Source organism: Plecotus auritus (assembly GCF_963455305.1).
Source record: "Plecotus auritus genome assembly, chromosome: 3".
Classification (NCBI taxonomy): domain Eukaryota; kingdom Metazoa; phylum Chordata; class Mammalia; order Chiroptera; family Vespertilionidae; genus Plecotus; species Plecotus auritus.
This window is the reverse complement of record NC_137772.1, coordinates 222,101,297-222,124,649: the sequence shown is the minus strand read 5'-3', so window position 1 is coordinate 222,124,649 and position 23,353 is coordinate 222,101,297. Positions and strand designations below refer to the sequence as shown.

The 23,353-nt window shown below is 43.4% G+C and overlaps 1 protein-coding gene across 2 annotated transcripts; it reads right to left on the bottom strand.

Moving 5' to 3' along the window:
• Positions 1–64: 64 nt before the first annotated feature.
• Positions 65–22,927, bottom strand: ADSL (adenylosuccinate lyase). Of its 2 annotated transcripts, XM_080659698.1 has the most exons (14): positions 22,700–22,927; positions 18,865–19,068; positions 17,051–17,095; positions 16,640–16,719; positions 12,376–12,547; positions 12,157–12,203; positions 11,483–11,573; positions 10,950–11,019; positions 10,659–10,806; positions 9,056–9,146; positions 7,706–7,795; positions 7,042–7,218; positions 5,695–5,757; positions 65–1,462 (listed from the first exon to the last, which is right to left on the bottom strand). In XM_080659698.1, exons 1-14 carry the CDS (start codon positions 22,868–22,870, stop codon positions 1,310–1,312), a joined length of 1,602 nt encoding a protein of 533 aa, XP_080515824.1. In that variant the 5' UTR covers positions 22,871–22,927; the 3' UTR covers positions 65–1,309. The 2 variants fall into 2 exon arrangements, with proteins under 2 accessions (XP_080515824.1, XP_080515825.1); XM_080659699.1 differs by lacking the exon at positions 5,695–5,757.
• Positions 22,928–23,353: the final 426 nt, after the last annotated feature.

Genomic DNA, 23,353 nt, shown 5'->3' with positions numbered 1-23,353 from the left:
ATGCCCAGGGTAAATGAATGGAACCATAGGCAAAGCCCACAAAACACAGGAAGGCAGTCTCAGTCATCTTACTGTTTCATGGTCACTTTACAAAGCACTTCCATGCAATTCACAACACTCAAAGCACGGTGAGTTTCATCATTTGCATTTTACAGAGGACTTGGCCAAGAGAATGAGAAGCACTGACAGAGCCGGGATCTGAACCGTTTCTGTGGCCAAGTTCATTTTTCTTCCCAACTACACTAGCCTTACAAATTCTGCTCTTAAAAAAAAAATTGCCGCCCTAACCGGTTTGGCTCAGTGGATAGAGCGTCGGCCTGTGGACTGAAGGGTCCCGGGTTCGATTCTGGTCAAGGGCATGTACCTTGATTCCGGACACATCCCCAATAGGGGGTGTGCAGGAGGCAGCTGATGGATGTTTCTCATTGATGTTTCTAACTATCTATCCCTCTCCCTTCCTCTCTGTAAAAAATCAATAAAATATATTTTTAAAAAATTGCCTTCCTGATACACCACGGTTGCAGGTTTGGTCCCTAGTCAGGACACATACAAGAATCAACCAGTAATGTATTATAAGTAGAACAATAAATCAATGTCTCCTCCCCCTCTCTTCCCACCCTTCCCTCCTCTCTCTCTCTCTAAAACCAATCAATAATTTTTTTAAATGCCATAGAGCAATGAATTCCAGCCTTTTTGGTGTTGTAACATCCCTTTTCTCTCATATCACAACTTTCAAGGGCTATTACTTCTTAAATATATCTTTACAGAAAAAAACAAATTTAATTGTAAGGTAAACTTAAGTGTCAAAACTCAACGGCTGATTAACGCTAGTTTCAGCATAGGCCCCTTAGGTTTTTGCAATAAAGCATTAGCATTCTGTCTTTGCCTACTTTCCCTACAGACTTAATAGGGAACTAAGGACTTATATTTGTCAGAGATTAATACCCAGCAGGTCCAAAGGCCACAGGAGATAGACTAGCTACCGATTCTATAAAACGTACTTATTTATAAATGCTGTGTAAGAATACAACATACACATTTAGCCTCCATTAGACAACAAGAGGGAGAAAGAAAAATGCCGAATTCTTAGGTTCCTAGGACAGCACCCATGGCAAGGCCCAATTAATTAATGCCAAGGAAGGGTGGATGGGGAGCCAGGTGTACTGAAGTAATTCAGCCAAGTACCGTGCCGGTGGGAAAAGCAGCACCTGCCTCATGAAGAGTTACAAGCTGCTAAAACCCTGCAGTGTGGATTTCTTGTTGAAGTTACATCTCAGGAGCACCTCTTCTCGGTGGAGCTTAGTGAACTTTACGTGTTCAGAGGCTGAATTCTGTATGTCCCATTATCGAGGAGCCATTCATCACTGTGTAGTCGGCTTCCTGCCCTGGAACCACAGCTCCAGGAAGGCAGACCGTCTTGCTCACCACTATTCCTGGTACATAGTCGGGTGCTGAAAAGTACCTGTTAAAGTATGAAACCTCCATCAGAAAAAAATTTTGTAAATACTTATTTCTTCCAGGTTATCACTGAAGAAATAAAGCTTTCTAAGTGTGAAGTATATTTTATTTTACCCCCTACTTATTCCTTCAAAGAAATGAGCAATTTATTTAAGGAACTATGGTATGAATCCTTCTGAGATGTTATTTGGATTTCTGGATTACTTTATTTTTAAAATACATTTTTATTGCTTTCAGAGAGGAAAGGAGAAATAGAAATATCGGTTATGAGAAACATCGATTGGCTACCTCCTGCATGCCCCACACTGGGGACTGAGCCCACAACCTGGGCATGTGCCCTCACCTGGAACTGAACTGTGACTTCCTGGCTCATAGGTTGACACACAAACACTGAGCCACACAGCTGGGCTCTGCATTATGTATTTTAAATGAATTTGGCTTGTACTCTTACAACTGGCACTATCCTAATTACAACTTCTAAAGACAGCTGTCCTTTTAAGTTTAAAACCACGGAGGAGTTTTGTTTCCCATTGTTTTAAATGTTTATGTCCTAGAGCCATAGCAATGAAAGGCTAGATCACTCATGGATGGAAACTGATTGGAGGCCTTCATGGTTCATCTCTTTCCCAGTCTCACATGTGACCACTTAAAACCACATTCAATATGAGCTTATTTCCTATGAAACCCCTTATGGGGATTAGGGACAGGGGTCTACAGAAGTTCCCAAAGATATCTTCAAACCCCTCCTTCCTTGCTATCCGGGGCTGAGATGTTGCCTAACCACAATTTCTGGCCCTCTATAGAAGAGGAAGGCCTAATAACACCACAAATATAAGAGAACTGGCAGAACCAAGTCCAAAGTCAGAATCTGAAAGGGCAGGTCAAACCTCACTTTTCTAAGGCTAAAGGGCCCTGTTATAGAAGATACACAGGGCCTCTTATTTTCATCCACCCACCCATTTCTCATTTAACCTTGTGACCAAGTAGTCACCTGCAGATCATCTTGTCTTCTGACGATCTCATCTTGAAAGCTGGGCCAGAAACCCAGCTGTTTCTTCTTGAGCTTGGATTTTTCATGAAGGCAAATTTATAGCCACACTCACCACTTATACCATTTTTTCCAGAAATGTGGCCTCTAAGAACTTCACTGTACACATCATTTAAAAAGGTAAGGACAAGGTCACTCAGATCCAGAATGGAAAACCAAATTCTGCTTTGACTTCTAGTTACATTGAGAATTAGCTAAATTTATGAGCTAGATTTTGTGTTCATTAGACTACATCTCTTATAAAGAACATACCTTAAGTAATATATATGAATTCTAATATTTAAAATGTTACAGATAAAATGTAATTTCTCTTCCAAATGGGATCTTGGAATAGAAAAAGGACATGAGCTAAACACTAAGGACTCTAATAATGTATCAGTATTAGTTCATTAATTGTGACATTGGTACCATACAAATATATTAATAATAGAAGAAACCAATATGTACACATATAATACCTTAATAAAAATTTGAAAAAAAAAAAAAAAAAATAGAAGAAACCAAGTATGGGGTATATGGGAACTTTGTACTATCTTTGCAATTTTTCTGTAAATCCAAACTTCTAAAATTTAAAGTTTATTTAAATAAAAATTGCATTAAAAACTTGAAAAAATACAAAAACAAAATGAAACCACCTGAACTCATTAGCCAAGAAACCACACTTAATATTTCCTTATGTAGCTTTCCAACTTCTTTAACTTTTTACTTTTTTTCTATTTAATTTCTGACTCATTTCCCAATCTCTAGTTGGTTCCAGTTCAGGATATACTCTCTTCCATGGCAGGCAAACCAAACCAACAGCAGCACCCTCCAGTCTCAGCCGGCTCCCTGACTGACCACAGAGAAGAAAGTGGTGAGCCCTCCTGGGCTCTGAAAGGAAAAGGACATTCTCAGAGTGCCTTCTTTTGTCAGACTCTGCTATGCCACTGCAGTCACTGAACCTCACATCCACCCAGGATGGATGTCTCCATTCAGGGGGCACCTAATCTGTGCTTCCACTTGTCATCAGGCCCTCCTGTTATTAAATGAAATCTACCATCTGCCAGGGGGAAGGAGCAGTTAAGTGTCCAGGACTCTGAATGCAGCTGAACAGAAGCCAGTTGTCCTAAGGTTTGTCCAGACCCTGGTTTCTGGATGGTTCAGATCCTAGTTTGCATCACTGGTTAACTGAATTCAGCCTAATTTTGAGAAGGCATGAATGCTCTCTCTTCTCAGTCAAACTTTAGCCCACCCAAATGCCTTTAATTAAAGTGCTAAATGGGAAAATAAGATAACAAAATTGCACTTAAGAGTATATCACAAATATATAAAAATGAGCATGGAATAGGAAAGAAGAAACACACAACAAACCAAGGTACCCATTCATATAGCCCAGGATCACCAATCACAAGTTCAGAAATCCAACAGAATTGTCAGAACAAGACTGTCAAGATCTTATTTCCTCTGAGGAAATCTATTAACTCCATGGTATTGGATATCCCCAGTATGTCTATGTACTAGAAATCCTCTGATTACAGATACACTGATGGTAGGCTCTTCCTCTGAAGTGGCCCACACTAGAGAAGGAAGTAGAGTGATTGATCAGAGCCCAGTGACTTAATTCCTTGTGCCAGACCCGATTTAAACATCTGCACGAGAGGAATAACAAATTGCTTCTGAAAGAGTTGAAATGTCATATGGCTCCACACCATCCATGCTTGCTACACTGAACTGTATTATAAAATTTGGTTTTCAAGACTGCCTTATTCTCCTTTCCAATAAGTTGAGCTCTTTACTTCTACCTTTGATTAGATACAATTGGAAGCAATTAAACCTCTCCTCTCTCAGAACATTCCCATTCCCGACAACTAGGGAGTCTTCTGTTTGACCTGAAAGGGTGGGGTGGGGGGGAGAATCACTAACTTAGCATCTCCAATGTCTGGGTCCAAACCAGCCTCAGACTTGCACCAATGGATACTGGTCTCAGTTGTGTCTCTTGGGACAACAGATAATTAAGTCATTCTTCCTCCTCACAACGGTATTGGAAGCACTAAGTTTTCTCTTACAGGATGAAGAGCCCTAACATTCCTTCACCGCTCATGACAAGGTCTTCTTTGGAAGCTGGCTCTCCAATGAACTGTTCCTCAAACTGGCTGTCCAAAATTGAACTTAATACCATGAGTGTGGAACAGTAAGACTGGTGAGTTTTCTGGATACATACCATTAACACATCCTAAAACGGTCTTATCTCACTGGCAACCCTTTCTGGTTTATAATGAGTCTAAGGTTAACTTATTCACATTTATCTTAATTTTTTCTTCTTCGTTTTGGCCACATATCAGCCTATTTAAGGTTAGATAAAACCTTAGTTATTTATCAAATAAATATATTGGTTAATTCTCCTAGTTTTGCATCATTTGCAAATCTGATAAAGCAGCTTTCTTCTTCCCAGCTATGCTGAAAAAGTTATGTAGCGGCACAGCTAGTGACAGAGAGCTGTGACCTAACACTGGTACCCTCCCTCTGGTGGAGAAGATTTATAATCTATCTTCCTTAGCTACAGCTAATTCAATAAACTATCAGTTTGTGTATCCAGGACTAAAGATTGTCAAAGGCCTTGATGAAATCAATATTCCCTATTGACTTTTACTTGATATATAAAAGCCTTATCAAAAGATGAAGTAAGGTCAGGTACAATCTGAGCTGAGTAAGCCTGATGATCAAATCAGTTTCTTTGAGAATTTATTATATCTCCAAATTTCATTACTTCTTTTAGCCAAACATAACTGAAATAAAGATATCCAACCATACTGAGTCACTGAATCCAGGTGACTTGGTGTCTTAGACCCAGATCAAATTTACCTTCAAAAGAGAGGACCAGGAACTTCCTTACTAACCTGAAATCAAGTGAACATGTGAAAAGGACTAGATTAGAGGGAAAACACGCCTCGAAAGAACAGAGGGCAAACTATGAGCTACATTTATTATGTAAGTCTGTTTTGCTGTAAAAAAACAGAGTCCAACTACAAGGCAATTTATTTCTGCATTGTAAACCTTGAGAAATGTGAAAGTGCCACAGAAAGAAAAAAGTGCTATATTAACTTAAGGTAACAATTTTTGAGGTAAAATAAGGCACTGAAGTTAACACAGCCAACAATGACTTTTTGTTTAATTCTCTTCCAACTCTACAGACATAATTCTGCTTTCACCTTCATTACATGTTCATATGGTTTTAACAGGGGATAAACCTCCTCTTCTAAGAATCTCCGTACCTGCCAAAAAGGAAAGCAAATATGAAACAACACATTAAGATGTAAGTTTTGACAATACTTTTTCAATGTCAGTTTATATCACTGAGACCGAATTTGATAAAGAATTTACTCCACCATTGAGCTATTTTCCTCAATTACCTGTCAGAATTCTCTCCCTAGACACAGGCAGCTTAGCCACCATGCCCACATATGCTATCCTTCCAAGCCAGGTTTTCAATGGGTCTCACCATTCTCCACCCCGTTACCCAAGCTAAAATCATCACTGCTTCTTCCCGCCCCTCATTCAACCAGCTACCAAGTGCTTACCCTTCTAAGGGCCCTCAAATCTCTCCCGCTGCCTGTACCTGCCGCTGCCTTGGCTCAAAGCCCTCATCACCCAGTGCTTGGCCCATGCAGCAGCCTCCTTGTTGGCCTCCCTACTTCCTGTTTAAGTCTTTCAAATCCAAAACTCCAGAGTGACTTGAATATAAACGATAAACTCTTGCCTGTCTTCAACTTTAAATCCTATAACTACTTCTGGGGCACTGATATGCCAGCAAATGACTGTGGTTTCTCTCTCCAATGTTGGACATATCCTCTCAGCCTGGTGACCCCAGGTTAACTCTTACTTGGCCCTAAGATTCAGCTCAGATGTCATGCTGTCCAAGAAGTTTCATCACCTTCTTCTATTCTAGAGTTATGTCATCCTTTGTGATCCCCCAAAAGATGTGCTTCCCTCAATTCCTGTATGTACTGCTTGGTATTAAAATGAACTATTTACAAGTCTTCACTAAGTTTTGAGCTCCCTGAAGAATCTACACATCTTTAAAGCCCCCAAATTAAACACTTGAGAAATGCTTCTGAATCGACTCTTGTGGTCCCCAAAAGTCCAAGAGGAAAAATGGCAAACACTTACTGAATACATACTATGCACCAAGCATCATGCTAGGCCTTTCAATCTCACATCCCTTTATGAGATGTGTATTTTTATCTCGTCAGTAAATGCCAGAAATCAGGACTGAACTCAGATCTATGGGATAAAACCCTATTGTTGTCCATTATACCACATTCTCTAGACCAAAGGAGAATTCAGAGAAATCCACACAGAAAACACTTAAGGCAGCTCAAAACAACCAAAATTTTACAGTCTAGCCAGCAACCTACTTCGAATTCTAACTGGCCCCATTTTCATCAACCCGCCACACACACACAGACTGGAAACTTTCCTGTATCCCCGCAGCCCAGCAGTATGAAAAGATGGCATCTGGGAAGCCTGCAGCTCCACCGAAGTGCTTTGAAGCTTACCTGTTGGGATGCACGCCCAGTGAAAGAAGAAGGATCCAATAAACGGTCCAACTGGGAGTGAATGGGACTGAAGTAAGCATCAGCGAGGATTCGCTCTATGAGGTCATTGTCGCCTCCTTCCTGCTTGACCACAGCAGCTGCCTGCTGGGAGAGCACTCTAATCTTCTCATGGCAATCCTGGAAGACAGTGAGGCCATGTTGGTTCACTACTAACAGGGCATCTGAATGCCCTGATAAGTCACCCGACACTTCACATCCACACTGTCTCTGGCTGGTACACAAAGCCCCTCCAGGCTGAGGTGGTTCCCTTACCGTCTGGCTCCTCCAAGATCTTGACTCTAACCACAACCGAGGACAGGGCAGGCTCCGCTAAAGCCTCTGAACCATCTGTCTGTGTCCTGCCTCCTTCCCATCACTTCCTCTGGAAACTCAGACCTAAGCCCTTCACTAAGAGTGGACCTTTTCTACAAGGGACTGATTCACTTTTAATAAACTGAGTCTACACAATCGCCCTCCAGAATAAGCTTATTTTACGATAGAATATGGTCACTGTTCTGTACCAATACCGTGACTGAAGGTAATGACAGAAACTCCTTCCTTCATCTACTCCTCTTCAGGACTAAAGGTGCACTCAATTTATCCAGCAGCACAAGGAGTTACAAACCTGGCGGTTACCCCCGGCTTTCACCATGGCCATGATGATGTTCTCTGTGGCCATGAAAGGCAGCTCTTGCCGAATGCGCCGCTCAATTACCTAGAAGAATGAATGAAAGGCCTCAAAGTTGCGAAGTCATATACACAGTAAGATATCAACTATGACCAGCAAAATGCGTATCAGGGTTATGAATTAAATCTATACCATACGTTTAATTTTTCTTAAAAAAATTTTTTTTATTGATCCTGGGGGGAAGAGAAATGCTGATTTTGTTGTTCCACTTATTTATGCATTCATTGGTTGGCCTGACCAGAGATCGAACCCGCAACCTTAGTGTATCAGAACGACGCTCTTAACCAGCTGAGCTACCAGGCCAGGGCTTAATTTTTCTTAGTAATCCAGATATTTAATTTAAAAAAGATATATTGATTTAAAAAAATATTAAGTAAACTTTTAAAAGTTGCTTCACTGAAAACAATCCCTAAAACCTCAACTGTTAAATTTCAGTGCCACTGCAAGAGCCAAGTATCTGACGGAAATGAACCCATCTGCCGCAGGTGCTTAAACAGGCAAAGGGGGTTCCAAGATGGCGGCGGATTAAATGGAAGCCACACTGACACTCTCCCATGGCCAAACTGGAATTACAACTAAGATACAGAAAAATCATCCTGAAAAACCAACTAAAGACCAGCTGGAGAGAACCCTTACAACCAAGGAGCTACATTGAGAATGTTTTCTACATGAAGCCTGAGTGTTGTTTTTGAGAAAAAAAGTTACTTTACAAAAATAACAATTAAAAAGTAAAAACAAAAACAACAAAAAAATAGGCAAAGGGAGGACTTGGCTGGTGTGGTGAAGTGGTTAAAGCGTCGGTCCATGTACTGAAGGGTCACAGATTCAATTCCCGGTCAAGGGCACGTACCTGGATTGCAGGTTCGATCCCCGGCCCCAGTTGGGGCGCATGTGGGAGGCAACCAATCGATGTGTTTCTCTCTCATCGATGCTTCTCTTTTCTTTCTCCACGCCCCCTTCCCCATTCTCTCTAAAAATCAATGGAAAAAATGTCCTTCGGTGAGGATTAACAAACAGGCTAAGGGACAGCCTATTCTGGTGGTCACACCAGACCTGATGATTCTTGCTGGTTGACTGTTTAAGCCAATTCAAAGTACTTCGCCCCATTTTCTAGAAACATGTCTATAAATTCCACGTTTGTTCCCTAGATTTCATGTCAAAACCAGAAGAATGAGCTCCTGTTGGGAAGAACTACTGGATCATACCATAGCTCCCCCAACATACCCACTCCCCTTCCCACCCTTGAACCCCTCCCTAATATTTTGGTTTTTAATTGAGGCCTCTTACTTTGGGATACACCACCAGTCCTTCAGAAATATTCTGCAATGTATTCAATATAGTATCTGCAGTGAGAAATGCCTCGGCCAAACAGATACGTCTAGAAAACAAACAGCCAATTCAGTTATCTCTTTAAACAATAACAATTTCAGTGAAATGTAGGGTGCGTCCCAAGCAGTCCTATTGACTTCTCAGGTCACATGTGCTATTTGGACCATTTCCTTCATTCTCTGATTTCTACTACCTCAATATCGTGATGACCCTCAGATCTATCGCCTCTTGTCTAGACCACCTGCCCAAGCACCAGACCATACACTCCAACAGCTCCACCTGGTTGATCCATTGGTATCTCAAACCCCAAACTGAATTCAGCCACCTTTCCACTGCCTCCTGCTCACCTTCCCAAAACTGCTCTCCCTCTCCCTGTGGCTTCTGGCTCAGAAAATGGCACTATAGCATACCATCACCAAGGCAACCACCTTGTCACTCTGGTCAACCACCAAGGCTGGCCCAGGCTCATCTGCCACTGTTTTATGTCTACATCCTTCCTCTCCTTTCACGCGGTCACTGTGCCAGTGTGGGTTTGGATTTTTAAAATAGCCTCCTAGCCCGGCCGGCATGGCTCAGTGGCTGAGCTTCAACCTATGAACCAGGAAGTCACGGTTCAATTCCCAGTTGGGGCACATGCCCAGGTTGTTGGCTAGATCCCCAGTGTAGGGCGTACAGGAGGCAGCCAACTGATGCTTCTCTCTCATCACTGATGTTTCTATCTTTCTTTCCCTCCCTCTCTGAAATCAATAAAAAAATTAGAAAAAATAAAATAGCCTCCTAACCTGTTCTGACTAGATTAATGTCCCCTTATAACTGAATGTCCTAATTGTTGCAGGGTGTTTTAATGGACATATCTCACTAGGTCACACCCTGATAAAAAGTATTCAATGGCTGATTTCTGAATGAGTACACATGTCATATTTCCATAGGTAAACCCTGGGTTACACAGATATCCCAAAAAGCTAGCTTTAACTATGTATCCTCTCACATCCCAGTACAATGCAAGCAAACCAGTGTAATGTGAATCTGCTTTAAATAAGTATATACATACAGTAGAAAACCACATACATGTTGACATTACTTCTGACCCACCTCATTAACATGTCATTGTGCCAGGCACCACAGCTGACATCTACCTGCCTTCAGAACATTATCTAAACTCCTTTTCAGGGCCTATAACGCCCTTCATCAACTGGCTACAATCCCTATCGGTCCCACCTCATCTCTTGCCACATACAGACTTCATTGCCCAGTGCTACCTATTAGTAACTCAGTTTACTCCGTAAAATGTCCTTCTTCTGTCTTTGGGCTTTTATATATGGTCCCGATCTTGTCTTAAATGTCTTTTTAAAATGTCTATTTACTTCTTAAGTCTTAGCATCACCTCCTGAGAAGCTTTCCCTGCCTCCTCACAGAGTACCTTGTACACACTTTGATCCTAACACTTATCACACCGTTTTCTATATTCTTGCCTCCCTCCAAGACTCCGGGCTCCTTGGGGACAATGAGAAAATGCAGAGATACTCAAAACATGCTTCTGTGACATCCCCACTCCACTGACCGATTGGCACTATCATCCAGCGTGCGTTCAAACCACTGCACAGATGCCGTCTGCAGCGGGTCCATGATCAGGGTCATGAGGTGACGGGCAAGGCTGCAGCACCGCTCTGAGCGCATCGGGTTCCGCTTGTATGGCATCGCACTGGAGCCTGCCCGCGTACAAGGACAAGAAGCAAAGGCAGGAAGACTTCAGAGGAGAGTGAGAGCCTGAGCACGCTGGTGGGTGAGCCATTAACACATGCCCGCAAGCCGGCAGCACCTCTGCGGTGTGCCAGTCTTCACACACACTCACCAATCTGTTGTTTTTCAAAGGGTTCCTCCATCTCCTTGAGGTTTGCCAGGAGTCGTATGTCGGTGCAGATCTGAGGAAAGCAGGGTGGAGGCATCACCCCACACTCTTGAATGCAGGAATGCAGGGACTAGACTTCTGAAGGGGACTGCTTGCTAAGTGTGCTACTGCTGAGTCTAAAGAGCTCATCTCCTTCATTAGCATGTCCTTCCTAAGAGCGCGTGGAGAGAAACTTCCTCAGACTTCTCTTGATCCCTCAAGAGCTGGGAAGACAAGCTCAGGGAGCATGGGAATGTTTTTGTGAAACATTGCGTAAGATATTGTGGAAAGACAATGGCAAGATGAACTTTAATGAGAACACCATAACTAGTCCTTCCCTTCGACACACCTTAATTAAGAGGCTTCATTTATGGGCCTCAAACTGCTAAAAATGAAACCTGACATCGCTTGAGCGAAGTAAGTAAAAGTCTGAGGCTGACTGGTCTGTCTATGGTGTCCAAAGCTCTAATCCCACCCCACCAGCTACCACCACTCACCTTGTGCACCGAAGCCCCCAAGCTAGCCAGCACAGACAGCACCTCAATATCCACTTTTCGTGTATAGGTCTGTCCTGTGATGATGAAAGCTCTAGAAATAAACAGAAAAGAGCCTGAAGTGGAAATATTTCAAAATGTGACTGTGTCAAACAAATGAACAAAAACAGACCCTAAGTGAAAGCTTGGTCTCACTGGTATACTAAGTCACATTCGGCCCAGAGGACTTCACTGATAACTAGTTCCTGGAACAAACTGTTCTTCCACCCTTTTTACTAATACCCCGTCGCTCCTGACACAAGAAGGAAATACGGTCCATGTGCCTGCTGTGTCCTGCTGCAGCTGATGGATGTGCCTGGAAGGAGCCACATGGAGCCTGGTGGCCCCCAATGGAAATGGCCAGGTTTAACTAATGCATTGGAGGCCTCAGTGAATAAACAAAAACAGCAACATGTGTAAGGCTATTATTCTAAAAATCTCCGAAGTAAAAGTTTCTTTTTTCTTTACAGGTTGTAAGAAAACAGAATCCAGGCTATAAGAAAACAAATCCTAGACAAGTGATGGGAGGAAATGGGTGCAAAGAAAAAGCCAAAAAGTTATGGTCAAATCTACAGATACAGTGAACACAGGCTGTTCATCATTTAATAGGGAGACAAACACTTTTCCCATTTACCTACCTCTTAAATCCTGCCTTTTCTGTCACCAACTTGTCAAGCTGCTCTACCTTGGAAAGAAAAGACATCCCTATAGTAATCCAGGGGTGTCTAGTATGAGAATATCTCATCCTGCTCAGATTGCACTCCCCGGACCCCTTCCAGTCCAGATTCCACGCATCCCGAGATCACTGCCCTACGGCTCCACTGAGTTTCTGTGTCCCCAGGTCGCTTTCAGAGTACCTTCTGGTCATCTCCCTCGAAGAGCTGCAGGAAGCTGGCCTGAGTGCCAGTGGTGCCTTTCACTCCTCGGAAGCGCAGGTCATCTCGGACACGCTTCAAATTCTGAAGATCCATGCAAAGATCTTGAATCCAAAGACAGCAACGTTTCCCAACTGTGGTCAGCTGAGCAGGCCTGAAGGCAACCCAAAGAGAACACAGGCAAGTTCCAAACCAAGAACTGACTTTCATAACAGCTTCCTTGCTTCCTCTAGTCATCACTGTTACCCCTGGGAAGAATTAAAGTAAGAGATGGAGAAACGAGTATGGACAAAACTGGAGCTAAAATTTTTTTTTTTTTAATATATTTTATTGATTCTTTACAGAGAGGAAGGGAGAGGGATAGAGAATTAGAAATATTGATGAGAAACATCAATCAGCTACCTCCTGCACACTCCCCACTGGGGATGTGCCCACAACCAAGGTACATGCCCTTGACCAGAATCAAACCTGGGACCCTTCAGTCCGCAGGCCGACGCTCTATACACTGAGCCAAACCGGTTAGGGCTGGAGCTAAAATTTTTGAACAAATAATAGTTAAGGAGATTCTATGCCACTTATAAATATCCAAAGATTATAAAGCTAAAGGGCTCCCAACACAGTTGTCTCTTCATCATCAAGAGGAAATGTAAGGGCAGAGACAATGTCAGTTTTGTTTATCCCCAGACCTTGGTAAGAAATATACATATACTCATGTAAAAACCATTTGCCAAGTATCTAATGTTTTCTTGATTTTGGAAATAAAACAACAAACAAAACAGGCACCCTGTCCAATGGAGTGCACACTGTAGTGTAAACAAATAAACAAGATAACTGTTGATTTGTTGTGCAAAATACAAAAAAAGAAAATTAGGACAATGGAAAATGCTACTCTAGATTGGCAATCAAGGAAGGCCTTTCCTTGTAAGGAGTCAAGACTTTATAAAGAACAGCCATACTGTGGAGACCCCCAAATCACACATAACCAAAGGACTCGAACATAACAGCTAATGGCTTTGTATGTAGTCTGAAGTCTAAACCAATCAATCCACTGCAGGTCTGTTTCTGAACATAAAACATTACGAATAAACTGCAATAATGCAGGAGTCCTAATAGATGAACTAGCCCACTCCAGATGGAATTTCTCTATTACGCTGATGACACTGATAGCTGGAGAAATCAGGAAACACCAATAGGAATGTCTCTAGCAGACAGACCACATGCTATAATATATCTCCAAATTAATCTTAAGTAGTTTTCTTTGCTCACTCCTGCTAACAGATTACAGGTACAAGCAAAGAAATAAATGAATTTGCATGGATCTGTTCACAGCAGCATCCTATCTAATAAAAGAGTAATATGCAAATTGACCATCACTCCAACACACAAGATGGCTGCCCCTGTGTGGTCAAAGATCCTGCCCCCATGTGGACACAAGATGGCCACCACAAGATGGCCATCAGGGGAGGGCAGTTGGGAGGGACCAGGCCTGCAAGGGAGGGCAGTTGGGGGCGATCAAGCCTGCAGGGGAGGGCAGTTAGGGGTGACCAGGCTGGCAGAGGAGGGAAGTTGGGGGTGACCGGGCCTGCAGGGAAGGGCAGCTGGGGGGGACCCAGGCCTGCAGGGGAGAGCAGTTGAGGGGGGACCAGGCCTGTAGGGGAGGGCAGTTGGGGGTGATCAAGTCTGCAGGGGAGGGCAGTTAGGGGTGACCAGGCCGGCAGAGGAGGGAAGTTAGGGGTGACCAGGCCTACAGGAGAGGGCAGTTAGGGACAATCAGGCTGGCAGGGGAGCAGTTAGGCATCCATCAGGCTGGCAGGGGAGTGGTTAGGAGGTGATCAGGCTGGCAGGCAGAAATGGTTAGGGGCAATCAGGAAGGCAGGCAGGTGAGCAGTTGGGAGCCAGTAGTCCTAGATTGTGAGAGGGATGTCCAACTGCCCGTTTAGGCCTGATCCTACTGGGATCGGGCCTAAAACGGGCAGTCAGACATCCCTTGAGGGGTCCATATTGGAGAGGGTGCAGGCTGGGCTGAGGGACCACCCCCCCCGCCCCATGCACGAATTTCATGCACTGGGCCTCTAGTTTTACATAATAGCCACAAATGGAAATGACCCAAATATCTAACAACTGATGAATGGACAAATGTGGGTAGACACTGAAAACATTGTGCTAAGCTAAAAAAAAAAAAAAAAAAAAAAAAAAAGTCAAAAGAGATGAATATTGTATGATGGTTGCCAGGGGCCATGGAATGGGAGAATGAGAGTGACTGCTAATAGGTACAGGTTTTTTGTGGGGTGATGAAAATATTCTGAAATTATACACTGGTGATGACTGTATAACTGTAAATATACTAAAAACGACTCAACTGTACACTAAAAGGGATGAATTTTATAATACGTGAACTATATCTCAATACAGTTGTTTCTTTTCATTGCAGGGCAGTCCTGACACATACGGAGGAGATGCCTACACAGCTACACCATTTTCTGAGTTCCCAATGCCTGCTAACTATGGCAGCAGATACCTCTCATTATGCTACCCCCAGCAGATCACTGGAATGCCTGCAGGCCCTGAGCATCTCCAACAGATGCAGGAGAGGAAGAGAAGCTGCAACACAGGTAATGCTCGCTGTGTAGGGAGGCAGCAGAGAGGAACACACAGACACTGAGCATTGACTCCTTCACATGGACAATTTCTTCAGGTTTCTACCAATAAATACAGGCCCTAACTTTTAGGAAGATTAAACTCAACTTGGGCTTTCCTAAATTGATGATATAGGAGATGACAATCTTGTTACCATAGCAATACCCCATCAAAACATAAGGCACATGCTAATTCACCACTTCTGAACTACCATCATTCAAAACCTGCTACTTGTATTCCAAAAATCACATAATCAGCTTTTAAACAGGGTTTTTTAGAGTATCATAAAAATATTTGCATTTTTTAAAAATTAAAAAAGCAGTAGAGAAAAAGATTAATTACCCTACTATCTCCTAAACCAGTGGTCGGCAAACTGCGGCTCGAGAGCCGCGCTTTGTCACTCTGTTGACTAATGAGTTTGCCGACCACTGTCCTAAACCACAGCAATCAATATTTACAGCTTGGTATAATTTCTTCCATTGTTTGTGCTATTTATATGCTGTCTTTATCTCCTAACATTAACCTAAGCATGTTTCTGTATTAGTCTTACCTGAATAATTTTAATGGCTGCATATTATTCCAACCTGTGGATATGCCATATAGCTTATTTAATTATCCCCTTATTGTGGGACATTCAGATTGTTTCCTATTATAAATAATCCTATATAGTAAAGAGGTAATATGCAAATTGATCATCACACCCTCGCACAAGATGGCCGCCACAAGATGGCCAGCAGGGGAGGGCAGTTGTGGGTGATCAGCCAGCAGGGGAGGGCAGCTGGGGGTGACTAGGCCAACAGGGGAGGGCAGTTGGGGGCGATCAGGCCGGCACAGGAGCAGTTAGGCGTTGGTCAGGCTGGCAGGGGAGTGATTAGGGAGTGATCAGGCTGGCAGGCAGAAGCAATTAAGGGCAAAAGCAGGCGAGCGGTTGGGAGCCAGCAGTCCCAGATTTTTTTTTTTTTTTTTTAATATATTTTATTGCTATTTTACAGAGAGGAAGGGAGAGGGACAGAGAGCTAGAAACATTGATGAGAGAGAAACATCGATCAGCTGCCTCCTGCACACCTCCCACTGGGGATGTGCCCGTAACCAAGGTACGTGCCCTTGACCGGAATCAAACCTGGGACCCTTCAGTCTGCAGGCCGACGCTCTATCCACTGAGCCAAACCGGTTTCAGCAGCAGTCCCAGATTTTGAGGGGCATGTCCCAGATTGGAGAGGGTGCAGGCTGGGCTGAGGGACACCCCCCTCCCCCAGTGCACGAATTTTGTGCACTGGGCCTCTAGTATTTTAACAAAGATCTTTGTACATAAAACTTTCCCCATAATTTGGATTACTTCTTTGGTCTAGATTCCCTAGAATAGAAGTATTAAATCAAGGGGTATGAATACTTTCTAAGGCTCCTGATACTTATTTCCCAATGCTTCCCAAATGAACTATTACATTTACTGTCTCTCCAGTACAGCATTTAGGGCAGGTATCAGGTATCTGCTTAAGCTATGTTTTGAGATTATTCACCTCAAGGTTTCCCTGCAGAAGAACTGAAAACTAAATGAAAGCCAGGTGCACATAAACAAGCCCCATTCCCAAGATGTAATCATATCACTTACTGGAAATGTGTGAAACCTAAGGTGGGAAGATCAGCTCGTTCCTTAGCAAAGTCAGCAAGCCGAGAGATCACTCTGGCAAGCTATAAGAAAGACCATGTGGTAGAAAGAGGGTGAATTCAGGTTGAGCTCATTACATAATCAGGAACTAAACTTTTACACAAGTTAATATAGAATTAGATCTCCAGCTCATGGAAGGCACAGGCATCTTTTCATTTTTATATCCTCAAGTGCCTTAAAGAGTTCATAGCAATGAACATTTGAAAAATGAATTGACTAGAAATTAGATGTAGGATCATTCACCTGAATAAATGAGCATTTATTTAGATGACTATTGTATTGATTTACTCGTAAGTGGTGCCCATCCCCTATCACAGGGAATCCAGGGCTGGTTGAAAATTTCTATCAACTCACCTTTGGCAAAAGCAGGTCAAAAGCATTTCTAAGAATAATCAGGTCCTGCAAAGGAAAATGCAATGGTTTTATATTAAACAGCTTTGCCCAAACATTATTACATAACACTTTCTGGCCATCATAATTGGGTTTCTCAGCTGGTCGTCTACCTCACTATTAGCAACCTACTGTGCAAATCAGAAGATGCTAACGGATGTTGTTTTCTGATTACTGCTTTAAAAGCACACCAACTTAGAGAGTGGAACTACTGGAATCTGTAAGGAACAAAACCTTTATACTCATAAAGCCCAGTTTATGTGGTATCTAAAATGACTGGAAAATACTTAAGGAGTAACTCCTGAATACTGTGAAGATGCCCAGGTCAACAAGGTCTGTACTTTCCCACAGAGTGCTTGAGTCTCGAGAAGCTTCCATAGGGCCCATTCCATTAGTTTCCTCTTCTTTTTATCATGTCTATCTTTGCTAACAGACAAAAAAAGACATGAACCAGAACATCAAGGTTTAGGAAATTAAAGCTGTTTTTGAGGGAGATCAGAGATGTATTTCAGACAACTCTGAGACATACTTATACAAGACAGTAATTGTTGAGCCCAACTACATATTGGGCACTTTTAAAAAGTACATTTGAAGTGACAGGATTGTTCTTCTTCCGTTGACACACTAATTACACACAGGTGCCTTCAATTATGTGCCACTTAAGACTAATAAAGTATTTGGGGCAACTTAAAAGTTGGTGGCTTGCTTTTGAATTGGAAGTGTATCTGGAATGTAACTTCTGTTCCCACTGGTGCACTAGGATTAAGAGCACAGCTTTGGAGCCATTCTACGGGGTCTGGTATCATTTTCAGCTATGTAACCTCTCTTTAAGTTTCCTGAGCTGTAGAGATGGGGATAAGAAAGCCAGACTCCAAAGATTACATATTATGATTCCATTTATATGAAATTTCTAGGAAAGGCAAAACTATAAAGAAAGCAGGCCAGTGATAGTATGGGTCTGGAAGCAGGAGTGAGGGCTGACTGACAGACACGAGAGAACTTCTTGGGGTGAGGAATGTGCTCTAAAACTGGAGTGTGATGAAGGCTAACAATTGTATAAATTTACTAAAACTCATTGAACTGTATATTTAAAATGGGTAAATTTATGGTATGTAAACTATACCTCAATAAAGCTGTTTTAAAATGGAGATAACAGCATCTAACTCTTATGACTGTCATGAAGAATAAATGAATCCTATATAATAAAGAGATAATTGCTAATTACACAGAACAGCAGAACTACCTTCTGGACAACCTTCCGGACCAAGCCGGGGCTGCGAGGGCTGAGCCCCTTGCACAAATTTCGTGCGTCAGGCCTCTAGTATATACATAAAGTGCTCTGAATAGCACCAGGCACCTAGTAAACTCTTAGGAAAATATATGCTGATGCTTTTTCTAATTAAAGGTTTTGTTTAAGAATTATAATGCAACCCTTTTTTCTTTTCTGATGTCACAGTAAAGAGTTATAATGTACTTGGGAAAGAAAAATCCCTTTGGAAAATTACCTTGGCCACGAAAATGTAAACCTTGGTTTACGTCCAGCATGCCAATGGGTAAGCAGTATCTGCAGGTCTTAATCTATGGAGGTGAGTAGGGGCTTATAGTTTAGATTGGAAGAGTATCAAAAGCAGAAAATTCCTGAGCATTAAATTATCCCTAAAACTAAAGATCTATGGAATCACTTTCTCAAACTGGATAAAGTAAAATACAATTTGTAAATGCATTATTAATAATGATGACTGAGTCCTAAGTGGATACAAAACAACACGGGTTCCTACTGTATTGTCTCCAACATAGCAGGAGGTGGCCCCAAGATGTATAATGCCGGCGGCTTTGGGACAGCAGTGGCCAAACGTATGCACATGAGCCATCACATCATGTCGTAATTTTTTCTCTTCCTCAGCTGCCATCTTGAAGTCGATGTTGTCTAGGTTTGATTTCATCTCCTGGATTTGTTCATCTGTGATAGGCAAACCCAATGTCTGCAGGACACACAAGATAAAATAACATAACTTCAGGTGTCACAATTATTTGAACTTAAGTAACACTGAGAGAAAAAAATTGGTTCATGCTATCATTTTTTATTTTTATTTTTTTATTTTTTTTTTTAATATATTTTATTGATATTTTACAGAGAGGAAGGAAGAGGGATAGAGAGTTAGAAACATCGATGAGAGAGAAACATCGATCAGCTGCCTCTTGCACACCCCCTACTGGGGATGTGCCCGCAACCAAGGTACATGCCCTTGACCGGAATCGAACCCGGGACCCTTCAGTCCGCAGGCCGACGCTCTATCCACTGAGCCAAACCGGCTCTGGCTATGCTATCATTTTTTTAAAAAAATGTATTTTATTGATTTTTTACAGAGAGGAAGGGAGAGGGACAGAGAGTTAGAAACATTGATGAGAGAGAAACATCGATCAGCTGCCTCCTGCATACTCCCTACCAGGTATATGCCCGCAACCAAGGTACATGCCCTTGACTGGAATCGAACCCGGGACCCTTGAGTCCGCAGGCCAACACTCTATCCACTGAGCCAAACCAGTTAGGGCAGTTCATGCTATCATTTATGCTCTATCTCCCAATTCTTAAAATTTGGTGTACCTCAAAGTACATGGTTAGGAGGGGATGACTTTCTCAATGAATCTTGGTAAATTGTATTCTAAGTAAACTCCAATGTATACAACAATGTAATTCTGGTCGTTGTTCCCTCTGGCCCTATATCTCTGCTCACTCCCTCACATATTTTGGTTTCTGGGCTCAAATGTCACCTCTTCAGAGAGATCTCTTTCCTGACTCAATGTGAGACATCGTTCTGTGTCTCTCTATCCCGTAGCCTGGTTTTACTTAGAGCACTCATCACATGACATTTTTTTAAAAAAATATATTTTATTGATATTTTACAGAGAGGAAGGGAGAGGGATAGAGAGCTAAAAACATCTATGAGAGAGAAACATCGATCAGCTGCCTCCTGCACACCCCCCACTGGGGATGTGCCCGCAACCCAGGTACATGCCCTTGACCGAAATCGAACCCGGGACCCTTCAGTCCGCAGGCCGACGCTCTACCCACTGAGCCAAACCGGTTTCGGCTGTCATCACATGACATTTTTACAAATGTCCATCCTAATCATTAGAATATATACTCCATGAGCAATGTTGTCATATTTACTGCGTACTCCTTAGTGCATGGCATGTAAGTGCCCAAATTGTGGGATCCAAGCCACAGCTTTACATTTGACCCAGATGGATTTATTCAGAGAAAGCAAAATTATGAATGCTGTAAGTTGTTTTCCTAACAAATTAGATACAGAAATTCAGTGCAACTTAAAACAATTCCAAAAGATATTGATGAGAAAATAAACACACCAACATCTTTTTTTTTTTTCTTAATATTTTTATTGATTTCAGATTGGAAGGGAAAGGGAGAGATAGAAACATCAATGATGAGAGAGAATCATTGATTGGCTGCCTCCTGCACGCCCCCTACTGGGGATTGAGCCCGCAACCCAGGCATGTGCCCTTGACCGGAATTCAACCCAAGACCCTTCAGTCCGCAGGCTGACGCTCTATCCACTGAGCCAAACCGGCTAGGGCTACACACCAACATCTTACATTCATCCATCACTGGGAAAGTCATGCTGGCAAAAAACAGTTGGCTGCCCAGGCAGCTCAGAACCCTGAACATGTACATTGGTGAAATTTATTCAAACCTCATTTGAAACTCCCAAGCCTTGGTTCTGGGAGGATCTTGTCCTTAGAACTATCTTGTCCAAGATGGTAACTAGTGTTCAGATGAGACTATTTACATTTAAACTGATTAAAATTAAAAAGTACACATTCAGTTCCTCAGTCACACTAGCCACATTTCAAGTGCTCAGTAGCTACACGTGGCCCGCGCTGCCTTGAGGCTGTAGCGGGTACCTATGACATTTCAGGGCTCCTCCTAAAGCAAAGCAGAAGGGGGCAGCATGACCAAACTGCTTCCTACCCCCAAGCAATGTATCTTCTCAGAATTCATTCCAGATTCCTCATTTTTTACACTCTTAATCTCTCAGTCCTCATTTTCCCTTTTTCACGACTAAATTATGTAACTTATGCTAATTTTGACACCCTAACTAATAGGTAATCTAAGTTTAGGGGATCATATCAAAATTGTATGCATTTCAGGGAATATGCAGACTGGGCAGAGGAAAGAACACACATTCAGACAACTCTACAGTTCAATTCCAGCTTGAAGCCATTGACTAGCCATGATGACTCTGCAAAGTCTTGGAATGCCACTACCCTAACCTGTATAATAAACTACGAAAGTGGCCTTTGGCTCAATGGATAGAGCCTCGGCCTGAGGACTGAAGGGTCCCAGGTTCCAAGCCAGCCAAGGGCATATGGGTTTCAGGCTCAATCCCCAGTAGGGGGCGTGCAGGAAGCAGCCAATCAATGATTCTCTCATCGTTGATGTTTCTATCTCTCTCTCCCTCTCCATTCCTCTCTAAAATCAATAAAATATATTTAAAAAATAAAATAAAGTACCAGAGTGTATAGAAAGTAAAGTACATGCTGGCACATAACAAACCACAACACACGATTAATGTCCTCTTTTACGATTACCTGAGCCAACAGTTTATGAAACCTCTCTGTGCTATTAATATGTAAAGTCTTAAAAGAGGGCCCAGCACATAGTAGGCCCTATAGAAATGTCTGCTATTATTATGTCACTCTATTTCCTTGAGCACAGTGGTATGGAGGGGGTAAGCTAAGACGAAAATTTCCTTCGGGGGACTTCCACTGTACCCCCCTCCTAGTCACCACTGTTTCAGTGTTTACGCATGCCATTTCAGAAGGCACTGCCATCTTGCTTGCTGGGGTATTTTCCTCTGAAACTTTACAGCTCTCTGTATCACCTTCAGTTTCCTTTCACTCCTCTGGAGCTATTTCTGAAACCTTTGCCCCAATAGCTCTACATGCAGTTCTTATCAAACAAACCAGAAGTCCCTATACTTTGACTCCTCGGAGGCAAGACGCGGACTGGTGAAGAGGAGAGTAGCCTAGGAAACACGGAATTTGCAATGACAGTCCAGTCCCTAGAGACACGGTGGAAGACGAAGTGGCTAATCAAGCCCTCGGGCTCGGCACTGAACCCAGCCAGGTTCACATCCCAGTTCCGTTCCAGCAGCTGGGTGGCCTGGCGCACACAACGCCTTTGGTTATTATCGAGGCTTGGTTTTCTCCCCTCCAACGCGGGAAGAGCATCACCTGCTTTGCAAGGGCTTTGTGGGTTACATGAGAAAAGATACGTAAAGAAATGGGCACAACAGCACGTCACGAGCGCTCAGGATTACCCGGGCACTCCTGCAGGAATGGCCAAGGTTCAGGACCTGAAATCACAGACTGCACTTGTCGCCGCCGCCTCCGCGTCTCCAACCCTCTGAGACTAAAAGCATGTGAGGCAACAGGTGGCGGCGCCCCGGCTCATCACGAAAGGGAACACCCGGCCGAAAATAGAGGGACAGCTGTCCCCTGGCGGCTAGACCCACGTGGGCGCGGAGCCCGGCACGAGCTGGAGCGGGCCCGCCTCCCTGCGCGGGGTCCCTCAGCTCCGCGGCCCGTTACCTGCTCGGCTTCCGCCAGCCACAGCCAGAGCTGCCGCCAGGTCCGGAATTTGTACTTGTCGCTAAACACGAAGCACATCTCCGGGCTGGCGTAGCGGGAGGCAAGCGGCGAGCGGTAGCTGTCGTACCCGCAGGCCGCCGGCTGCCCGCCACAGTCTCCTCGCGCCGCCATGCCGACCACGAGACCCCACCAGAGTGGACAGGACAGCCGGGGCGGAAGCAGTCGTCTGGAGGCGGGACTTCCTCTGCTGGGGGCGGGACTTCCTCCACGTGGTCCCGTCCCTGGAGCTCCGGAAAACCTGGGGGGTCAAGAGTGCGGAGTTTTGGCTGGTAGCTCGCTGTCTAGGGTTAACAATTTTCTCTTCGTTTACAAGAAACGTGGTCAGCGCTTCATAAATTACTTAGCCGCTCTGTTCCTCATTTCCTCATCCGAAAAAGGTACATTAAGACCTGCCTTTAAGACTGCTGTGAGGTTTGAGCATCAGATCGATGTCTGGGACACTTAGCCGTCCATGTGTTTGCTATTATTGTCGCCTCCTCCCCCCCTCGCCCCCACTCCTACTGCCTGTCTGGTTCTGAGGTGAAATGAAGATGCCTAAGGGAAATTGGCATTTATTGAGTTGCAAGTGGTCCCCTTGGACTTCAGCAAGCGTTG